Raw genomic sequence first — 23,680 nt, 5'->3', positions numbered from 1 at the left:
AACTTACGAACGACTTTTACCCAGTATTTGAGTTAAGATAATAACCCAGCATTTTTTTAATGTGTCTCAACCATTCTAATATACAAAAAGCCAAACTAAAGAACAATAGTTAAGAAATTCTTACATTACGTTATCACATTCCTTTAAAGTTTTTAAATTTGAGCAGACTTGTACTTTAATTTCTTAGGAGTATGAAAACGGTTTCAGATGAAACTTGGCCCAGAGGTACAGTGGAGGAATATGTTTTGAAATCAGCCATCAAGGATGTAGAATCTTGCAGCTGATAGAAATTAAACTTGGCCCAGACAAGTACAAGTCTGCCCAGACGTGGCCCAGAGGAGGATTGTGTTGAAAGTTTGACTTCAACTATCACCCGATGCAATGTGTGCGCGCGCGTGTATTTGTGAACGCACGCGCACGTGTATGTGTACGCGGTTCTAAGTTTGCGACCAGGAATGAAGGAGAACAGGCGCTGCCGTAAAGTTTAGTGTAGAAGCGCACACAATTTATGCAGCGGATAAGAGGCGGCTGGCTAGACCGCGGCTCACAAATGACGGCTCGCTTGGCCGCGGTGAAATGAGAGCTAAAACGTGAGACTGGGATTTTTTTTAATTGTTTTCCTTCACCTAAGGACAAATGGATCAACAAGAGGTATCGTTAACTTTTCTTCGCAGCGACTACACTACATGGCTAGCTAGCGAAAACCTGCGACTTTACATTACAACAGAAAATAAAATATCACCAACTTATTAGGACGTTTCCATATAACTGCAGACACCAAATATAGAAGTCGTACATACTTTATCAATCGTTTAAAACAGCTTCCTTTCAGAAAATACTCAACATGAGTGTCTGGAAGAGGTTTAGTCTGATCTACTAACGCGCATGCATTCTAAGTTAGTTATTTTTTGTGGTAATGTTAAGTTATGTCAGGTTTTTGAACTACAGAAACAGCGAGGAAGAAAATGCGGTTCAGCCTAGACACTCCGTTTAATGCCAGTTGTCTGCACAGGATGAAACAGACGTTTATGTAATAGGTGTAACCACAGCACAGAAAGCTTACAGCTACAACGATTACTGATAAAAATGTGTCTCATTGCTTCAAAACTTTGTTCTTATTCTTGAGTGTTTCCGCTTAGCGGTTTGTGTCATCAGTGTCTTTTTTTAAATGAAAGTATGAACGACAGTAAGGGCTCAATTTTTTTGTTTTAGGTCTAATATCGTTGTTAATGTTGGTAAATAGACATCAACGCGCTTTACGAATTGGTTGTATGTTTTTTTCTACAATTAGATTATAGCACTTTTTTAGTTATAGAACTTTTATGTTATAACTCTCTTGAATAAGAGATTTTTAATCTCAAAGTTAATCTTTACATGGATACATAATGGATACTTAACCCTTTCACGGATAGTGGTCACTACAGTGGAGAGGTATTCAAAGGTTGTTATCTTGCATTTGTGTCAGTGTTGATGGTATACTTGCACATAAACCACTACATTGGACACTGACGTATCACTCCATACCCACCCACCCACTGGTCGTTTAATGTTACTATAGATGTATGTAGTGTGTAACTGTAATTATTGTTATTTAACCCTATCATGCATAAATTATGACAAAAACATCATGAATAAAAAAGAATCAGGATTCAGATTTTTTTTCTCAAGTATTTTTATTAAGCTTTTCATGCCTAAAGATGAATAAAATACAGAAAAAAATTCCAGCATCATCACAGCATAATAGTCCCACCACCGTGTTTCACCATGAAGATGGTATTGCTTCCTTCTGACTCCCTTCTTTCTCTAAACATAAGCAGTGTCACGGTGCCCAGAGAGCTGTAGCTTTGTCCCGTCTGCCCAAAGGACATGCTTGCATAATCTTTCTCCAGGTTGTCCTTACTTATTTTAGTCTGATTTGAAAGTGTCTCTCCTGCAGAAGTGGAGTTTTTCTTAATCAGTGACCTGGTGGATTATTCCTGTGCAGGGTTAAATTGATTGTCTTCTTTTGAACAGTAATTCCTGACATGGCTAAATCATTTATGAGTGTCTTGGCAGTTATTCTGAGGTCTGTAGACACATCTCTCATTAGTTTTCAATGTCTTTGAAATCTTTCTCTTTCTCCTTCTGCCAGCCTTGTTCTTTAATGTGTCATGGATATACTAACAGTGGTGGACGGTTGATGATTTGACTTGTTTTGCAGCCACAGGACCAGTCAGCATGTATACCAGTGTATTTTAAAGTCAAGTGTGAGGCTGTCACGGCCCCTGTGTCTGATTTAAAAAAAAATAAAATCTGATTCTTTTGGACATGTGATGTTATTTATCTTCTAGTCTCTATATGATATTTAGTTTAATTATTTGTCTTTCTGAGTTTCTGTGTCTCTAGTCCTGGTTGCTGGTTATGATGTTAGTTCCCTTCTGTGTCCACTCTGTCCCAGTCTCATCTATGTTTCATCTTCTGCACGACTTCTATATTTTCTGTGTTTTGTCTTCTTTCTGCATCAAGCTGTTGTGTCTTTGTGGGGGTCTCAGTGTCAGTCATGTCTCCATGTTTATCTGCTGTTCTTGTCAGTTCTCATGTCTTTGTCTGGGTCTCTATATTCGTTTACCTTTCTGTCTCAGAGTCAAGCCCATGTTTTTGTTCTCATGTTCTGTTACTTCCTGTTTTTGTTTTGGTACCCTGTGCACGTTATGTTCAGTTTTGCTTCCCTTGTCTCATTTAGCCGTGATTAGTGTCAGCTGCCCTTCCACCTGTTGCCTGATAATTAGCTCATGAATTTGTTTAGTTTGTCATTTTTGCAAGGCGTCGAAAATAAAGCTGTTTTGAGTTTTAAACCTTATCTTACAGTACATGCACTTTTGGTTCAATTCCTACCTGCCACACAGCAGAGACTTGACAGAGGACATCTGTCCATTAAAGTTTGTATTCAGGTGGATCATAAAACAGGACAATGATCTCGAGCACATGTGAGTGAAGTTGGCCCCCCACCTTCTTCAAATCTAACAAAAGTGGTATCAAATGTTTGTGCTACGTTTGTGCTGCTATCATTTTAAAGATATTCATAAAATAATGTCCTGATGCGTGCTTAATCATCCAGGCAAATAAATCCCAAAAGGTTGATTCTGCAGATCTAGTTTGTGAATGATGGTGTTGAAAGCTGAACTGAAGTCTATGAACGGCATCCTAAAGTATGAGTCTATAGTGTCCAGATGTGTGAGGGCTGAGTGGGCTGTCTCCTACAGTATCTGCTTTTGGGTCCTGTTTCCAAACACATTGGCTTAACCTGCCGTGACAGATGGAAACCAGCACAAACGTTTCACATCAATTTTGTTTGATTCCATTAATGTGTGTGTGTGTGTGTGGGGGGGGGGAGGGGGGTTTGACCTTTACATTTTCATTAATATCTTCAAAACAGAAGCAGCACAAACCGGCACAAACGTAGCACAAACGTTTGATACCACTTTTGTTAGATTTGAAGAAGGTGGGGGGGCCAACTTCACTCACATCCTGCAGACCTCACAGAACTGAAGCAATGTTGTTGAGATTAATGGATCACAAGCATCTGCAAAAAAAAAAAAAAATTGCTGGTACTCATGCTGCCCCGACGTCATGCCAGCGCATACTGGGAATGGCATAGGCACCGATTGGTTTTCTATCGGCCATTTGCTGGGAGTAAGGGCGCCCTCCGTTTGCGAGGTGCGCCTGCTGCTTGCGGCACAGGGAGGAGAGGGCGGGGGGATTCTCTGGCTGGCTGGACAGACATTATGATACAGATTTATAATTTGCACCAATGTTTTTTCGATAGATACAAGTAAGCATATGTCATCCTGAAACAATCAGAATACTTTATTAATCCCTAAGGAAATTATGTGGGTTACAGTTGCTCCAAAAAGAAATGGTAAAAATAGTAACAGTAACAGACTAAACTCCAAACAATACATTGTGTTACAGATTTTAATATTAATTAGTCATTGTCAGTTGTTGATTTGTGCTGTTCTCATTGTATGACGAATTATGATGGCTGTTTGGTAGCTGTTTGCATACAATGCATACTCTCTCTCTCTTCGTGTGTGTGTGTGTGTGTGTGCGTGTGTGTGTGTGTTTCTCTGGTGAATTTCGACAACAGTTTTATGTTAATGTACAATCCTCTGCGCCAGAGGGAGTGTTTGCCCGGGGAGCAAAACAGGCTAGGACCACCACTGCCTACAATGTGTCCATAATAAGCATAAATGCAGGCAGTGAAGTTGGACACTCGCAGAGGTTATGTTGTGTTGAAGTCTAAATCAGGCTTTAGTGATGCACAATGAAGTTGGTCTTGTGTTGGAGCATAAGCGTCTGCTTCCAAACTTCATTCTTTTGTTGCAGTGTTTTTGCTCTGCAGCTTGTAGCATCAATCCTCAGGCTGAAAAATGACTTTTAAAAAAATAACTTATCATATACTTAATTTATCTTTAAGTAATTCAAGAAGCAGGAAACAGTAAAAATCTCCCAGAACGTGGTGTTATTGGTTTTGAGTTTTCAGCCACATGTTGCCTTCACTGTCACCAAAAGCAGCTGGAGGAGATCTCTGCTTGGTGTAAAGAGGAAGGTCTTCCTCCTGACTCCTCAAAGGAAGCTCAGCTGTGTTTGCTATGGCGCGCTCTTCAGCGCACGACGAGCCGCCTCAGCAAAGTGACCAGAGACCTGGAAACCCACCGCTCTCAGCACTTAGCAGAAATGGCGGAGGTAAGGTATCCCCTCTGAAGATATCAGAATGTGACGATAAGAGAGAAAGTCTGTTATCTGTCCTTTCTGTGCGTAAGGTACGCAAGTCGCTGGAGCAGATCAGATTCTTCACGGAGCACAAAAATGTTTTGGCTCAGGAGATACAAGATGAGAATGATCACCTTAAGGAGCAGCTGCGGCGCCTAATATCACTTCAAGGTGTGAAAAATTCTTACCTACACAATATACAGATTACAGTAACCCAAGAGCAGAATTAATGTAGTGTTTCCTCATTATTGGATGGTATATACCCATAAATTTCTAAAGACAGAGATGTTTTAGTCTCATACACTAAAGGACTCTACTTTCTTATTCTTTTAGCATCCTAAACATGCTCTATTTACTTGATTACCCACAAGTTTTGTGAGTAATCAACTCCCCTCACCGATTTCCTCTGTCAGATGCCCAGATAAGCGAGGTGGCTAAAATGCTGTACCAGCAGGGTCTCACAGAGTTGATTCACAGCAGCCCCAGTGAGCAGGTGGCGTACCTCCTGGTGGAGAGGGCTTCCCTGCTTGAGACAAGCGAGCTTACAGACAAGTTGACGGGTGATGGAAACACAGCCAACCATATGGGGACAGGAGCACAAGTGAAGAGCACCGGCGTATCCCAGGTTAGAGGAAGAACATCACAAATTCAGTCTCATATGGCCAACATGCATATTGTTTTCCTAGTCTGTGACGCTGTCTTCAAATGTTATTCCACAGGCTGCCCACAAGGGGGCACCACGTCATGGGCAGAGCACATGGAAAAAACTCTTTGGACTCAAGTCTTCACAGAACAAACATACTTTTATTCCTGTATGTATGTCGTTAGTTCGCTCATCTCCTTTAAATACTAACAAACACTAAGATTGCTCTCAGGAACTGATGCTGACTTTAGTTTTTGTATAATGTGTAAACATAAAGATCTTGCACGTTAGCCACTCGCCACATTAACTACAAACTCTTATTTTCTGTTCCAGTGTTATTTAGCTCTGTTCTGAGCACAGGTTAGGAAATTTGCATGGCAGAAGAATTTCAAGATACTACCCGACTGATGCATCTTGACCCACTGCACTTCTCAAGGTGTCCAGTTCTTGCATGGACCTTTAAACATTTACGCTATATGTTCCTGCTCCTGCTTACTTCCTTTTAGAGCTTGTCAGTTATTGCTGTATTGGACATGCAGTAAGTTGATGCGTGTTGTATTCGCAGGCTGAGGCCAGATTTTTGGCTGGCCAGGAAAGTAGTTTGGGAAGAGAGTGCTCCCGGCTGGAGCGGGACCTGGAGGAGGGCTCCCGCCGGCTGGCAATGGCACACAATGAGATCCGGCGTTTGACTGATGAGCTGGAGTCTGCTCATTTGACCCAGAGAGCATATGGTGAGAGATATTAATCAACAATTTATAAAGAGGCTGTCATTCTTAAACTGATTTCTCATGGTGGCTTGCCATCACAATTGTCTCTGTGTTTATATGGATATGCTAAATGCAGCTTTTCCTGGAGGCATTTGGTCCCTCCCATTCATGGACATTTTGCAATAATGCACTGAGGTAATTTCTTTGAATTTGGAATAGACGTTCACTTTGACTTAATCCTGAGGTGATTATGTTGTCCTTGCAGTACCACCTTGTTTGGTATAGCACACTCCTAAGTATAGTTAATTTAGTCACAGGTAATCTTCAGAATTACCGTACTAAATTGCAAATCAAGCAGCTATCTTGTTAGTTGCATTACATGCCATCCTTAGGCATCTGCAAGACGGGGGATTAGAAACAAACAGACAAAAAAAAACATGTTTTTACTTGCACACTTACACTATAGTTTGCTGGCTTCAGCTTGTGTGTATGGTAGAGGAAAAATACTAAGGTAACAAAGGCGTGATAAGCAGTCAGGCATGCAGCATTACAGCCTCCATTTCCACCCACGCCTCTTTCTACAGTGGAGAAATTGTGGCTGAGCATTTCTTTGTGAAGTCTAAGGAATTTGGAAAGAAAGCGTCCGTACTTTTTAAAGTTTCCTTGAAGATGTTTCACCTCTCATCCGAGAAGTGTCTTCACTTCAGTTCTAAGAGCAAATGGTGGAGAGTCCCAGATTTTAAGCCCTATGGGAGTGTCCTCTACCTAATCACATCAGCCAAGGTGTGAAAACAGGTGTGGTTCACAATCAGCCAAGGTTTCGGGTGAACCCATTTTCACACCCTATCATGTGATTTACTGAGGTCAAATGTCCCAGGATGTGAGTGGGCATTAAGGCGTCTGGGAAGGGATCTAAAAACTGGTTTATAGATGGCAGACAGTTGGTCTCATAAACCCCCGCCTCTGTTCAAAGATGGTCGTTCACAGTGGACATAGATGGCTTCTTTCACTCGTCTTTCAAACCACAGAAAATGACTACAAGCTCCTTGGAAAACAGAACCAGCTTCACCCGCTCTAATCTGGGACTCTCCACCAATTGCTCTTTGAACTGAAGAAGCTTCTTGGATGAGAGGTGAAACGTCTTCAAGGAAACTTAAAGAAGTCCAGATGCCTTTCTTTCCAGGCTCCTTAGACTACAATGACCTGGATGACTGAGAACCTTCACAGACATTTCTTTGTGAAATGCTTTTTGGGCTGGATTTTTGCTCATCCTGCTGAAGGACCAGTAAATTTATGGCAAGGTGATAGGTTCATCATCCTTTGTCTGTCTGTCCATGCGTCCACAATTCACAAGATTCACTGGCATTGTTCTCGACTTTGTGTTAATGATTAAACACTAAAAAGAAGATCTTATATGTTCCTCATCAGGATAGAGTTTCTGTCACGTGGGGAGGTGTAGTCTAAGCTTGATTGTTTACTGGTAATTACAGTATGTGACAGCTCATCTCATGTAAAAGTAATGTAACAAATTATTAAAAAATACTCTCTCTGGGAAATAATTGCACTAACAATACACAAGCAAAGCATTATTTGAAGAAAAATTAACAAGTACTGTGTGATACACTGGTTGTTGTGAGTAACACATCAGAATTCTTTATTTCATTCACATTAGAGCCTCTCCTGGGATAAAAGAGAAAATATACACATACAAGGAGAGGGTCATTCAACGCACATCATCATCATAAAAAAGAAGAAGAAAGAAATACATCAATCAATAAATCGCCCATTTCCAAATGCAGTTATAACTTATCTACAAGATTTTCATAGGCTCAAAAGTAACTAGACATTTGGCTAACAGGCTATTTCATGGCCAGGTTAGATCTGTTCTCTTGTTATTCTGTAGTGTACAGTTCAAGATGGATTTGTTTTATTTGACTCTGAATACATATGTATGTCAAATGAAACTAGTAGAAAGCATGCAACCTCAAAGTTCAGTCCTATTTTTGTTTAGTGTAAAATAATCAGCCATGACTGCTTGAAAAGAAAATGCCACATTTAGCTAAATCTGGAACCGATTTTTAGCCTTGTTTGTATAACACATAAGCATACTCTTCAAATAAAACCGAAGTTTTGCACCCCTGTAACAAAACTTAACCAGCAACTTTGTTCAGAGAAGTGTGTGCTTACTCTAGCTTATGTTGTTTTTCAGAGCCTGAGTTGCAATCAGCACAGCAGGAGGTGGAGCAGCTCCGGCAGGAGGTAGAAAAGCTGAAGAAATATGGTGAGAATTGTTTTGCATGTTTTCAGCACAAAATTGCCACTACGGATTCCCAACAGATAGCCAGACACAGTTTGTGATTCACTTTGGTTGTTATAATAGCTTTATAGTGGCTCTTTGGTGAAATGTCATTCAGCATTCATCCGTGCTCCAGCTTACTCCACACATTTCCCCTGAAACTGCGCCGCACATCCGCTGCAGCTGAGCCAACAACACACCTCGCCACTACCAAGAAATTGCATTCTAAACAACAGTTTTCAAAGAACTAATTGTGAAACGAAGACAAAAGCAGGTTTACACGCCCCATACAGTTCAGATTCATGAACTGGAATAAAACCCCTTCTTTTAGTTTTCCCTCCACCGCAGATCAGCAAGGAAACAGCTTTTATTAACCCCTCACCTGTAAAAGCCTGATGGGGTATTGTTGTCATCCTGCCAGGTGGGCAGGTGGCATTGAAACCCGAGTTAGGGTATTCAGATTCATGCCTCGCGTGTATCTCCTAAAAATCTCAGATAAGTTCAAGTTCAGATTTTAAGTATTCTGAAAATCTTGCGAACACGATAACTCGAGAAGGAAGTGACTTAGGATTTTTCCATTTACAACATAGATGCATCTACTAGTATGCTGAGGGGTAGCGCTGGTGGCCATCAGTGTTTTGTATAATAGACTTGGCCCAATAAATTTAAACTGCTGGAGCATTATTTTAGCTTCAGAAATGTGGAGTACAGCAGGTAGTACAGTCTTTAAAAAATAGAAATGAATCTTTTAATCGCATTTATTAAGTAGACCTTCAAAGTGTTTAAAGTAAAATAAAAACGATAACAGTGATAGCATGTTGTATTATTATTATTATCATCATTATCATCATCTAATGCAGCGGTCCCCAAGCCCTGGGCCACAGACTGGTACAGGTCTGTGAGTCGTTTGGTACTGGGCTGCAAGAGTTGAGACTCGGGTGTGAAATTCATGGTTTTCAGGGTTTTTAGCGTTATTTTTTAAATTGTTTTTATTGTTAACTCTGTTTCCCTGGGTCTGTTCCTGTGTGTTATGAAGAAATCTTCTTTTTATTTGGTACCAGTACTGGTTTTATTTAGTTGTATTTATCCGCGACACCTTAAAAGCCGTTCTATGAAAATATTGTCTGACATAAACCGGTCCATGGCGCAAAAAAGGTTGGGGACCGCTGATCTAATAAGTACTTTTTTGTTTTTTTAAAGAAATGGTGGAACTGCGAAAGACTAAAGAGCTAAATGATCGCCTGGACCTCGAGATCAGAGCCTTGAGGAATAGGGTTCGCTCCTTGGATGCTGAGAAAACCTCTTTGAAGCAGATGGTAAGAGACCAGCTAGAATAAAGTAATTTACAAAAACATACAATGAAGATTTTGGGAAACAGGTGCAGTAATTTATTGAAATGTGTAAACATACATGTATATACGGTGTAAAAGACAAAAATAATTGTAACAAACTTGAAATTCAAGGTGAAATTCATCTTTATTCTTCAACGTAGCCTATACCCGCTTCTTCAAGGCATCTTATAATTTCTTTAAGTAGTCTTCAGAAATAGTTTTCCAGGCTTCGTGAAGGACATTTAAAGCTCTTCTTTGGATGTCGGCTACCTGTTGTTCTGTTCTCTGTCCAGATGATCCCACACTGCTTCAATAATGCTGAGGTCTCTGGGGAGCACTGTGTTTCACTGTGTTTTTTCTCTATCCTAGTGTGCGCTTATTGCATTGGAAATGTGTTTGGGATTGTTATCAGGCTGAGAAATGAAGGTGTTGCCAATCAGATTCTTTCCAGATGGCACTATATGGTGCATCAAAATTGGACTGTAGCTTTCTGCGTTAATGCTTCCATCAAATTGGACGAGATCTCCAACACCAGTGGCTCTAATACAGCTCTAAACCACCAAACACCACCATGTTTTTTTTTTTAAACTCAATTTTTATTTATTTTTAATCAGCAGTGATACATCCTATACTTCCTCTTTACAACTGTACCCCTATGTACAAGCATATACTCGCATCAAACTACACAGAGCAGCTATGAATGTCCAGGAGCAGCATGTCACAGAAGCACACATACATATAAAGAAAAAGTATACACGAGCAGGACCTTCTTGCTGTGAGGCAACAGTGTTAACCACTGTGCCACTGTGCTGCCTGCTGTCCTGAGTTCAATTCCACCATCAGGCCAGGGTCTTTCTGTGTGGAGTTTGCATGTTCTCCCCGTGTTTGCGTGGATTCTCCCCGGGTACTCCGGCTTCCTCCCACAGTCCAAGGACATGTAGTTAGTGGGGATAGGTTAATTGGAAACACTAAATTCCCCATAGGTGTGAATGCGGGAGTGAATGCAAGTGCAATTGGTTGTCTCCTGTCTGTGTGTTAGCCCTGTGACAGACTGGCAACCTGTCCAAGGTGTACCCTAACTCTCGCACTAAGACAGCTGGGATAGGCTCCGATGCCCCCCGCAACCCTGAAAAGGATAAGCGGAAGCGAATGGATGGATGACCACTCTTTGGCCTTATATGAAGCAGTCTTTTACCACCACCATGTTTTACAGATGGCTGTAGACACTCACTGTTGTACCTCTCTCCTGACCTTCTCCATACATACCACACAAGATTTCACCAACAATTTGACCAACAATCACCTTGTTAATGCAAAAATACTATTTTATGCCTTCAAACTATGTTTTCTTTCGCCAACTAAAGACATGGCAATAAATGGGAATAAATTATGTGTTTTTCCAGCAGGCTGCTAGGAACAAAGTAGCAGGTTGTCTGTTATGTGTGTGCACAATAGTGGTTCATCCTGTAAGTTAGGTGCATTTTTTGTGCTTATGAATTTGACTAATTCATAAGTCAGCATTAAGCAGCTTAACAAACAAAAAAACATTCCTCTGAAAAAGGATCAGGTTGAAGGACTGGATTGAAAATGAGTGAAAAAGCAGCCAGTGTCTAAAGAAAAACTTTGAAAGACCTTCTGAAAACCTGAAGAACTATTGCTCAGGACCACTTTTTAATAAATACAAGGAGCTCTCACTTCTCTGAAGCAAAATATAATGAAATGAGGGTTGGGGCAAGACTTTTGTGCAATACTGTATCTTTGTGAAACTGTGTTAGATTTATTTGCTGTTACTTTCTGTGCAGCAAAATTTAGTTAAATTAAAACAAAATAGCAAAGTTCTCAGTTCGCATTTCGACTTTGCTGTTAATTCACGGCTGAATATGAAGTACATGAGAGGTACATGCACTTACATGTTAACTGCATGTGCAGAACAGACATTATGCAAATATATGTAGCATAAAGGCCCCTGTGAGGATTGGTTTGTGTGTGTGTGTTTTATTTTGTAGATCGGCTAATTAATTATTTAAGCATCAAATAACACAAACATGAATGAATGAATAATGAAATAACAACTTGTCTACTGTATGTGTGTTTTCGTCTTAGGTTGTGTCGCTGCAAGAAGAAGCAGAGCAGTTGAAGGCAGCCTTACAGGAGCTCCTAACTAAAGAGGTTCCAGTCAAACAAGCAACAGAGATGACTCAAGTAAGTCTGTTTAAACATGATGTATTCACTCAAGGTTTTGCATTTTTATGCTATATATACATATTTTAGTGACAGGAGCATTTGGAGGAAGTTAGCTTTGAAACCTTCTAAACTGGTCTTGTGCTATTTTTGGTACTGCTCTTACATAAATGCACAACTAAGAATGCAACAGCAAATTTGGGGTTTACATTGGCAGGAGACTCATATGCACAATGCAGGAGTGAGAGTATGACATGGAAAGTTTTAACTGCTGTTTGAATAATCTAAAATGAACAAAAGCCTACTGGGAAAAGGAGCGAGGGCAAACATGAGCTCGTGAAAGAAAGGTTAGGCAGCGCTTGGGCAAACATAACACAGCTTGACAGAGAGAAAAACAGAACTATCTTTGCACAGATGGCTGGTCAGTCAGTAGGAGACAGGTGGGCAACATATATCAGCTGAAAGTAATTAATACAGTGAAGACAATGAGGACAATCACACTGGAGCCCGGCACAGAAAATAAGAGTAGAGACACAACAGGAATCACACACACAGGCAGGGGGAGGAACAGATAGAGAACACTTAGGTACCTGAAATAACAAAAATCAGAACATGAACTTAAACACATGGCTGTAAAACTGTCACCTCATTTCTTCAATAGCCAAAACAGCTATTCAAAATTCACTAATATCACTTTTGCTTTCACTCTAAGAGAGGATGTGTTAAAATCCTGCGCACTGTTTGTGTTATTCTATTTCAGTATGTGTTAAATTATAAAATATAATTAGAAATAGTTATAATTGGTTATAGCTGTCTAATTAAGGCATCGCACAGTTCATGCTGATTTGTCGACTGCACATTTGATGCTAATTTCCTGTTCCACCAAATCCCGAAGGTGCTCTACAGCAACCTGAACTTTCGATGAGGGCTTAATACACACCGGAGTAATGAGGGAATGAGACACAGAAAGAGAGCACAGCAGGGAGTAATCAGAGGTAACGAGACAAGGGGACGCAAAACCAGAACACAGGACAGGGACTATCAGAATAAAAACAGGAAACACACGGCAGGCACAGAGGCATGGACTTGACGCTGAGCAGAGAAAGTACGGAGCACAGGGACAGCAACAACAACTGCGACATGAGACACCACTGAACAAGAAAATAGACATGAAGACAGAACTAAAGCTACACTACACATGAGGGGCACAGGAACAAAACCTAAGAACTAGAAATCACAGACCAAAGAACAACTAGAGCACTAGACATACAAAACAGACACCAAAACACTAGCAGTCATAAACCATGATGAAATAAAAAATAAAAGTACAAAACTCAAAATACAGGGTCACCTACACAGGACTGTGACACAAGCTTACAAATACCTGAATATTATGTCTGCCCAACATCACAACAGTCAGTACAGATTGGCTAGAAAAAAAGATTTCATTATTTACGTTCTTCATATTGATGCGCTTGAATAAAATGTAAAGTTTGATTTTGTACTTCTTTCAGTCTCCAACAGCAGAGCTGGTACAGAGCAACAAGACCTGCAGACGTTTGCAAGAAAAGCTCACTGCAGAGAGGAGAAGCCTTTTGGAAAAAGAGGAAACTGTAAGTAAATATATTAATAAGTTAAAACCGTCATGCAAACAAAACAGAACATCACAATGAACAGAAGACAACACATAAGCACAAACAGCACACAGAGACACACAAAGGCAAAGACAGAAAACCTGGTATTTGATTCCAATACTAAACTCTATCTATTTCCCCAATTGTCTCTGAATCGTTATCTTACAACAGTTACCTAATAAATGTGTCTAACTTTAATCAGTGCATCAATTTACACAACTTTGCTTCTTATGACATTCAACACCCTCTTTGTATAACTTTCTGGGCTTTCTTCCCAGACCTTATCATCAATCATTTTTGGGCTCATTTTCACAGGCTTATGGCTGAGGTCAGTTCATGAAGTCAAAAATAATGACTGTTATGCCACCCTTACACTAAAAAAAAAAGATTGGCCTATTTCTACCAACCATATGTCACAAAGCTCTCAAAATAGGCCACAAACCTACACATTATTTCCAGTTATTAAATCTCAAAACAACCTGTGTGCACCTAAATATATGGGTCACAAACAATTTGAGCATACGGGTCAAATGCTTAACGTTGTAATTTCAGTATATAAACACTTAGTACAGGTACGTAGTGTATACAAGTATATATGTCGCCTGTAATTATTATGGATTAACGGAGATGTTCGCGCGGCACTGGCGGCACGGAACACCGCCTTTGCCTCCGCGAACACATCGGACTACAAACACGCACATTACCAACTCCGGAAGACGATCAAAGCAGCCAAACGTGAGTACAGGGACAGGGTGGAACAACAGTTTGACAACCCTCGGAGTATGTGGCAGGGACTAAACACGATCACAGACTTTAGAGGGAAAACCAGCACACCGCAGACCACGGCCTCTCTGTGTGAGGATCTAAACGTATTCTACGCTAGATTCGACACAGCGAACACCATGAGACCGGACAGTGTGCGCACCGCGGATGACGTCAGTGCGCACACTGTGTCTGAGGAGGATGTGCGGAGGTGCTTCAGGAAGGTGAACGCACGCAAAGCTACTGGTCCGGACGGGATTCCCGGCCGCGTCCTCAGGTCATGCGCGGCTCAGCTGGCTGGAGTGTTCACGCACATCTTCAACCTTTCCCTCTCTCTGTCTGTAGTCCCAGCCTGCTTCAAAATGGCCACCATCGTCCCTGTACCCAAATCCTCCACCATCTCCTCATGGAACGACTGGCGACCTGTAGCCCTGACCCCCATCGTAAGCAAATGCTTCGAGAAGCTGGTCAGGGACTTCATCTGCTCTGCACTACCCGACTCACTGGACCCTCTACAGTTCGCATACCGCCACAACAGGTCCACTGATGATGCCATAGCCCTGACACTACACACTGCCCTGTCACACCTGGAGAAGAGAGACACGTATGTGAGGATGCTGTTTGTAGATTACAGCTCAGCATTCAATACCATCGTTCCCTCGAAGCTGGACAGGAAACTGCAGGATCTAGGACTGAGCAGCTCCCTCTGCAGCTGGATCCTTAGCTTCCTGTCTGACAGACGCCAGGTGGTCAGACTGGGCAGCATCACCTCATCCCCCATCACACTGAACACTGGTGCTCCACAGGGGTGTGTACTGAGCCCTCTCCTGTACTCACTCTACACCTACGACTGCACAGCCACTAACAGCTCCAACATCATTGTGAAGTTTGCGGACGACACTACAGTGGTGGGTCTTATCACCAACGGTGATGAGACAGCTTACAGGGAGGAGGTCAGCGCCCTGACCCACTGGTGTCAAGACAACCATCTCACCCTCAACGTCGCAAAGACAAAGGAGTTGATAGTGGACTTCCGGAGGTGCAGAGAAGTACACACCCCCATCACCATCAACGGCGCTGCTGTGGAGAGAGTGAGCAGCTTCCGGTTCCTTGGCGTACACCTGGCTGAGGATCTTACGTGGTCAGTACACACAAACAAAACAGTGAAGAAGGCGCAGCAGCGCCTCTTCTTTCTCAGGAGACTGAAAAGATTCGGCATGAGCCCCCGCATCCTCAGGACCTTCTATCACTGTGCCATTGAGAGCATCCTCACTGGATGCATCACCACCTGGTATGGCAACAGCACCGCCTACAACTGCAAAGCTCTCCAGCGAGTAGTGCGGTGCTCTGAACGGATAATTGGAGGTGAGCTTCCCTCCCTCCAAGACATCTACAGGAAGCGGTGCCTGAGGAAAGCGGGGAGGATCATCAAGGACTCCAGTCACCCCAGCCATAAACTGTTCAGACTGCTTCCATCAGGAAGGAGGTTCTGCAGCATCCGGTCCCGTACCAGCAGACTGAGAGACAGCTTCTTCCATCAGGCCATCAGACTGCTGAACACGTCATAGACACCTCAGCTTCACTACTGGAACTGTAACATTATGCACTCCACACTGTATATAAATGCCACTTGTTTTGCACATATTCAACTCTGTATATTTTATATATTTTATTATTATTATTATTATTATTTTATTTTATTTTTTTACTATTTAATTTGTAAAAATGTGTGTATACACACACACACACACACACACACACACACACACACACACGTAGGAAAACATTTAGTATACACATCCAGAAATGCATACACTATTATATATTGTACATATATTTATTAGTTTCAGGTTGGCCATTCTTGTATTTTGCTCGTTTGTGTTGTTGTGTTTGCACATCTCTGTTGCTTGTGGGGCTCGCACACAAGAATTTCACTCGCATGTGCTGTGCCAGTGTGCCTGCACATGTGATGTGACAATAAAAAGTGATTTGATTTGATTTGATTTAATTTGCATGGAAGTGACACACCTGTCTAACACTGAACAGTTGCTCTCCAAGCTGTAGTGTATTTGTGAAAACAAGACTTTCTTTGCTTCTGATTTCACCCAGCAAGAGTCAGAAAACCTCTCGGAGCTGTTGCTGACTAATTGCGTCATGTCCAGTATGACAGAAAAATGTTGACTGTGAGGAGGAAGTAAGATCTCTCATGGTCTTTAAGGTTTATGTGGTGTTTGAACTTTAGGTCTATATTTCAGTTTTGGGTTTCTTTTTTTTTAATCTAATGAGTGAATTCTTTATTCTTGTATTTGGTAGTTTGAGTTTTAGATTCCCGATTCGATTCTTTTGTATTATTCTAACAGAGAGTTTGATTTCTTTTCATATAGTTGAGTCTATTGCTTCAAGATGTTTCAAGTATGTTTCAAGATAGTTTGCCGTCTAGTGTTTGACTTTCTTTAGCTCCAGTTCCCATATGTGATTTTGTTACAAATCATCAGTTTGGGTTTTTTTTTTAACCTTCATATTTTTTGTTACTTTATGCATATCAGCTATTAAAGGCCGCCTTTTGTTTACACTATTTGTACTGCCTACACCCTGCAGTTTGTTACCTCAACACACCTAAGCGCTACAACACACCTTGACAGGTAAACCTTTGCTGTTTATAATACAGAGTTTCAGCAGAGAAGTGCTGAATTCTTTCGTCGCTGTCAGGTTTAATATATACTAAATTACAATTAGAAGGATGATTTGAATGACATGTGAAAAGTGCGTCCACGAACTGCTTATCACAGTTTTAAATAGAGAGATCTAAAATCGAAAATTTAATATGTTTCTTCCTTTGCTCTGTCTGACAGTTGTTGAGTAATCTTGCTGAGTAATCTTGCTAAATAGGTGGGACTGAAAACACACCTCTACCAAGGTGGATTAAGCAACCTCAGGAGACCTGTATTGTAAACAAATGTAAAAACTACCCGTCAACATAAATTATTCTGTAGCAATTACACAAGAATATCCAGTAATGTACCTGACTACAATTAAACACATTCACTTACTGAAAATCGAGGGCATCTGCTGTGGCAAATGGGTGCAAGCCTTTTACCACAAACTTAGTCACTGCTCGGTGACATTCGTCTATCCAGGCCTAAAAGGAGCGAGAACTGCCAGCATCTGAGCCAGACTCTGTCTGTCTCTCTCATCATGGTCACCTAAATGCACAGTAAAGGCAGGTTTTGTAATAAGGCTAACATAATATGCACTGTTAGTTGTTTATTTTCTGCCACATTAACGGGAGAGGACGTGCAAACATTACCGCTGCTGCTGGGTTGAGATTCATGAGTCCGGAGCGGAAGGATTTGCAACGAATATGCAAAAACATTTGCTCACAAAACACACATATGCAAATGTTTTTGCATATTCATAGCGTTTCCTCCTTTATGAAATATCTACTTGCAAGTATTGCAAGTTGCCCTGCTGTCATCTGTTCTCGTAAAGTATGACCAAACTTTTGAGTGTTTAAGCCGCTTAGGCGCCGCGTTTGCTGCCAGGTAAATGACGCTCCGCAACGTGGTGACGTCATTCGGGGCGACTGGAATCGATAAGGGAATCGTTTGCAAAAATGGCAAACAATTCCAAGGAATTGAAACAGTGGGAACCGGTTCTCAACAAGAACCGGTTTTCGATACCCATCCCTACTGGACAATGTGATACATAGATACATACACACACACACAAACTTTTATAGACAAAGGTACGCATACATGCATTCAATGGGATGAAAGACCAAGGTAACTAAGACAGAATAATACAGTTTCATAGAGATCTGAAAGCCTTAGCTAGGTCTTCAAGTCTTCAAGTAAAAAACACGTCTGTATGTTATCAGCACATATTTTAACCACCTGCTAAGCGCTTGTGAGAACTATATGAAAGCTGCATGACCCACGTGACAACCCTGAATTCTGAACCCCTGTTAACAGGACTGTGACTTACTCAAGGCCTCTGGTTTTTCCCAACCAGCCTGTAACCCATAGTTTTTGTGAAAGACACCAATTTGTTTACAAACACTTGCCTAACCACCAAGCAATTGGTTGCAAGACAAACCAGTAACCAGTAAAGTAAAGTTGTGCTTTACAAACCAACACATTTAAAAAGTTGAGCAGTATCCATCACAGGTTTTGAGCTGCACTATTAAAAGTTTGCCTGCTTTTTCATGAGTAGTTATGGGCTGTCTTAGAAACCACAGGTGACCCTGATAACCTGCAGTTACAAAGAAGTTTTCAGTGCAGCACTGTATCCCATATAGCACAAACAATGTTCATGCTGGCAACAGCAACCAACTTCCAGCAAGTGCTCGCCAACTTATCAGCAACGACAAATGACGTTGCTGACCAGTTTTTAAAGTGTGCATAAATGGTAAATGGCCTGCATTTGTATAGCGCTTTTCTAGTCCTTAAGGACCCCAAAGCGCTTTACACTACATTCAGTCATTCACCCATTCACACACTGGCGATAGCAAGCTACATTGTAGCCACAGCTGCCCTGGGGCGCACTGACAGAGGCGAGGCTGCCGGACACAGGCGCCACCGGGCCCTCTGACCACCACCAGTAGGCAAACATGGGGTTAGTATCTTGGTGCCGTATCTTGCCCAAGGATATTTGGCATGCAGCCAGCCTGGGATCGAACCACCGACCTTCTGATTAGTGGCTGACCTGCTCTGCCACCTGAGCTACAGCCACCCCAACTGAGGCTTTAGCAGTTCATTTCACAGTGATTGCCAGCAACCACCTGCAACTGGTCAGATAGTACTCTCTTTTGCCTGATAACCAGTGGTTGCCACGTGGTCGCCAACTATTCTCGGGGCCTGAATCTTTTTGTGTCCAGTACAGGGTGAGTAAGTTGATTAAGAGCAATCAGACCTGCCTGCCGATTTTTTTTTTTTTTTTTTATTTTTAAATAGCGTCAGTGCTCACGAGATGGCTTTTGGTGACGAACTGAGACATTAGAAGAACATGGAGAATTTTTTCAGATGAGTCCCAATAATTTTTTAATAAAATAAACAGCCTTTTCTGTTACATTATACATTATATCTTTTTTCTCATCTGTTTAGATACATTCTCTTCAGCAGCAGGTTGACTGTTCCCAAACCAGTGTGGATAACTTTGTGCTAAATATCAACACCAGTGAAGACATCCTGCAGGATCAAATGTACGATATTCAATCCCTGGACCTTCTACCTCTCAGGATTTTCTATAAAACAGTCCCATGAATGAAGGTTTATATTCAGTGTGTGTCCATGTCTGTGTTTGAAGGCTGCTGAAACAAAAAAAGGCAGATCCCTATCTTTTTGTAAACACTCAGTCACATGACTCCTTTGTGACAGCGGATGAAGAGCCACAGACGATAAAGTGCGAAGAAAACAGACCACAAAAGGTAATTTCCCATATTTCCTCAGGTCTGCTTACACATTTAAACCTGCTTTCATGTCATAGTGCTAAAGTGGAAAAATAACAGTTGCCTAGCTCATGTTTTCAGTTCAAAGAGAAAGCTGCAAATAAATAATTCACATGTGCAGAAGGTGATACTTAATGCTCTGGGCAAACAAAAACAAACACAAAAACCCCAACTGTAAACACCAAAAATAAAAATAAATTCTGTCTGTGCTGATGTTTTCATTTTGGACTGTAGGAGTGTATTAATTGTCAACAAGCAATGAAAACTCTGCTGTCCTCCCAAGAGGAGTGTGAGGCACTTAAAAGCGAGATCTGCGAGACCCTGTACTGCATTGACGAAGAGCGAAGGTAACCTAACTTACATCAGTGTGACAAATACAATGAGTTTGACGTGTAATTATGATTAGACGTCCATTCATCCATACAGGAGACAACTATAATTAAATGGAATAAAACGGCTGTGCAGAGTGTAACACGTAGGCATCTTTTGCCATCATGAAATGAGCTTTTTGCATTTGATTTTTTTTACCATGTCCCTTCAGCAAATTCCACGAGATGAAGCAAAAACACAAGGCCAAACTTTGCCGAGCCAAACAGAAATTTGAAGATGAAACCACCTGGCGTGATGAGAAGATAAAAAGTCTAGAGAGAGAATTGTCCTTGTGCTGTCATTCAGTAGCAAAGGTGAGTCTGCACTTGGATGTTTGAGGTGGAGCAGTAACATTGAGTCTTTTTACAGTTGCTTAGTCTGTATTTTATGTCCCCAAAAGAAAAAAGAAAACTGCTACTTGTGTCCTTCTGTTTGCTGTCTTACTGGTTCAGTGATGAAGCCAAATTTGTAAATGTTCATCAAGGGGGACTGTAGGAGCTGATATAAAGCTGAAGGTGGTAAATGTTTCTTTTTTCCTTTTCATGCTCAGGAGAAGGAGCTTGTCATAAGCATAACTGTGGAAAATGAGAAACTACTCTCTGAGAGGAGGAAGCTACTGCAACAGCTAAACGAGGAGGAGCACAAGAAGAAGGACAGTTGTCTAAAAGCTTCTTTATCCAAATGCAGGTACTGAAATTACTGAAATTTACTGAATGATAAGTCATCCAATCCAGACTTCATGTTCGTTCTGATCCTAAGGGTGGAACTTTTAGAGCTCGAAAACAAGAAACTCGGAAACCAAATATCACAAATGTCCAACCAGCTCGCTGTCCTGGAGTTCAGCCTGCAGAAGACGGAGCTGCTTCACTTTGCTGAGGTACCACTCGTGCTTAATTATGCTTTTATTTTATACACATGCTCCATGTTGTTTTATGTTTTCCATTTATTTGGCTATCATAAGAATGATCTATGAGCCTTTCTAATAAAATAGAAATTCCTAAACCTATAATTAGGCTCTGCCTCAAAGGTGTTGCGTAAATACACCTTGGTAAAAAAGAAAAATTCACTCTCTGCCAACTTTGGCCTTAGATCGTTAAATTTTCATGAAAATTTAACGATTTAATGATTGACTCTGTGACTACAAGCCCAAATCCTCACCCCTCCATTACCGTGCTTGGCAGTTGGTATGAAGTGTTTGTGCTGATGAGTTGTGTTTGGTTTTTGCCAAACAGCACTGGACATTCTCGTCAAACATCACTTTAGTCTCGTCTTTCCAAAGGACATTGTTCCATTGTGTGGTTTGCTCTGATTCAAGAGGCTTTCTCCTGGGAGCCTCTTCAAACAAGCCACATTTATTCACTTTTTTCTGATTGTGCTGTCATGAACTTTAACATGCTAACTGAGGTCTGTAGCATGTTAAATGCTAACATAACATAATTTAATATTTGTTGAGTCTTTGACACTGAATTACCTACACTGATACAGCCTGACTGTGTCCTGGGTCTTAACAGATAAAGCCCATCTTTTGAATTTAATATTAATCTGCTGCTTGTTTTGTGTGATTAGAAACTTAAGAAAATGCCAGATGACCAGCAAGTTTTCAAGTCTCTTCCTCAGCAGTCTTCAAGGTAGGTCCAGCAGTGATTCAGAACTTGCCTCAAATTAATTTGTTAGGAACAATGAAACCTAATTAAATGTCTGTTAACTTTGCATCCACAGTGTGATTTCACCTGAGCAGTCTGAAGCTCAGGCCTTGTTGGATGGTACACTTAGAGGTCACTCCAAGCAGACAGATGGGACTTGTTACAGTCGTGCGTCTGAGATTGTGTGTCAATCAGCAGATATGAGCTACCTGAACCTGACCTCTACACAGAAAAACCACTTGAACTGCTCAGGTCCCCTGGCTGCCCTCAGCAGCCTTGAAAATCTGCCTTCCTGAAGTTTTCTGTTTTATTTGTAAGTTAAATTAATAAATAAGATACAAACTGGGTTTGAATTTCATTAAAACAATCAAATTAAACCAGCCTGAATTTGTATCAGTTTCTAAATTTTGTGGACTTTCGCATCAAAATTGACAATTTTTGCATTTGTTCTCCATCTTAAACTTCAAGGTTTTACATTGGAAATAAGTTATCTGAATTTCTGGAGCAGGCCCACATCTCATAACACTCCCCTTTCAATTATTTGTGTATATTTGACCCCTTGAGCTACAAGCAGTTTGTTCTTCTTTTAGTTCCCCACCTACCTTCCCTCATCTCTTTGTCTCTCATCTCTTATTAGTGCATCTGCCTGACCCAGGAGACGTCACCAGTCCCTTCTGAGCCCCTCCCCCAAAACCACAGTCTGGTTTCATGCTCATGCCAACTGCCATTATCTCTTATAAGTGCTATCAATCCTAAATGATGATATGGTTCCTGCTATTAAACGGGAAAAAAAAAAAATTCCAGTTCACTAGAATTAAAATGAATGTATCTAACATAATTACTGCACAGTTTAAAGATTTTAGGGACTGGTGATCAGATAAACAGCATCAGACAAAACAGGAGCATATCAAATGCTCTAAATTTCTGGGGGGGGGGGGGGTTGTGCTACACAAAACCAGTTCCACTTTTGCATTGCGCAAGAATAACGGCCCAATTGAGGTCAGATTACAGCAGGATACCAGTTTAACCTGAAGCCAAGTAACAGAAATTTCCGTGAACCACATTACGTGGCTTTTCAGTGGAAATATTTCTTGTTTTCAACAAAAACCTTTTCCTCACATGCTACTTCACTTGAAAAACATCTTAGACCCAACATTGCAGTTTTTGTACATAATATATTTCTCCTCAAAAAAGTCCTACAAACATTTTATTTTGACATCTTCTAAACGTGTCTCAAACTGTCAAAACAGCTCTTTAACATCCTTACATCTACCACAAAGGTTTTCATCGGAGAATTCAGTAGTGCCCTACAGATGTAATTTTATTCATATCAGTACAAAATAACTTGCAGCTGTACTCACCAACATTTGTTATACCCCAACAATATAAATATAGAAAACAGTTCCTTCATTTTTCAACATAACACCAAGTAATAGCACACTTGTAAAAACAGCACGAACTGACAATAAACCCTAAACCTTTGGTTCAAAGTTCCTGTGTTATAAATGATGTTTAAAAATTATGACTGTAATATTCAGAACACAGGCTTATACCCAGGTTTTCATCAAGGAAGAATAATGAGCTGGAATGCAAAATAACTTTATATGAAATTCAAATACAGGGTTTATTTTTTAACAGATCAGCCGCCCGTGCTTAATACTTGAAAACCAGAAATGTATTTTACCACATACTGTGATTATGACATCAGTACAAAAAAAAAAAAAGTGAAGCTGAAGAAATGGGATGAAGACTAGCTAAAATTGTATATTATATGTGGTTTGCTTTGCTCGTTTGACCTTTTATCAGCACTGTTTTTTTTAAACAAAGACAATGTTGCAATCACTGATAAGAAAGCAAATCTGGCATTTGCATAGACATTTATCTGACGTCTTGTAAGCAAACTTGTGCATTTTGGA

General features: G+C 40.9%; 1 protein-coding gene across 1 annotated transcript; it reads left to right on the top strand.

Moving 5' to 3' along the window:
* Nucleotides 1-636: 636 nt before the first annotated feature.
* On the top strand, nt 637-22,060 carry LOC146632379 (uncharacterized). The gene is made up of 18 exons (XM_085354333.1): nt 637-651; nt 4,552-4,725; nt 4,803-4,923; nt 5,166-5,377; nt 5,472-5,564; nt 5,961-6,126; nt 8,312-8,383; nt 9,599-9,714; nt 11,833-11,931; nt 13,425-13,523; nt 19,409-19,506; nt 19,611-19,731; nt 19,987-20,099; nt 20,294-20,435; nt 20,672-20,808; nt 20,881-20,998; nt 21,688-21,749; nt 21,841-22,060. Exons 1-18 carry the CDS (start codon nt 637-639, stop codon nt 22,058-22,060), a joined length of 2,178 nt encoding a protein of 725 aa, XP_085210459.1.
* The last annotated feature ends 1,620 nt before the right edge of the window (nt 22,061-23,680 follow it).

The sequence above is a fragment of the Diplotaxodon limnothrissa genome, linkage group LG5 (assembly GCF_057381915.1).
Source record: "Diplotaxodon limnothrissa isolate DT_005_m linkage group LG5, D_limnothrissa_male_GT1.1, whole genome shotgun sequence".
NCBI lineage: Eukaryota > Metazoa > Chordata > Actinopteri > Cichliformes > Cichlidae > Diplotaxodon > Diplotaxodon limnothrissa.
The sequence above is the reverse complement of the archived record's forward strand: the minus strand, read 5'-3'. Positions and strand labels throughout refer to the sequence as shown.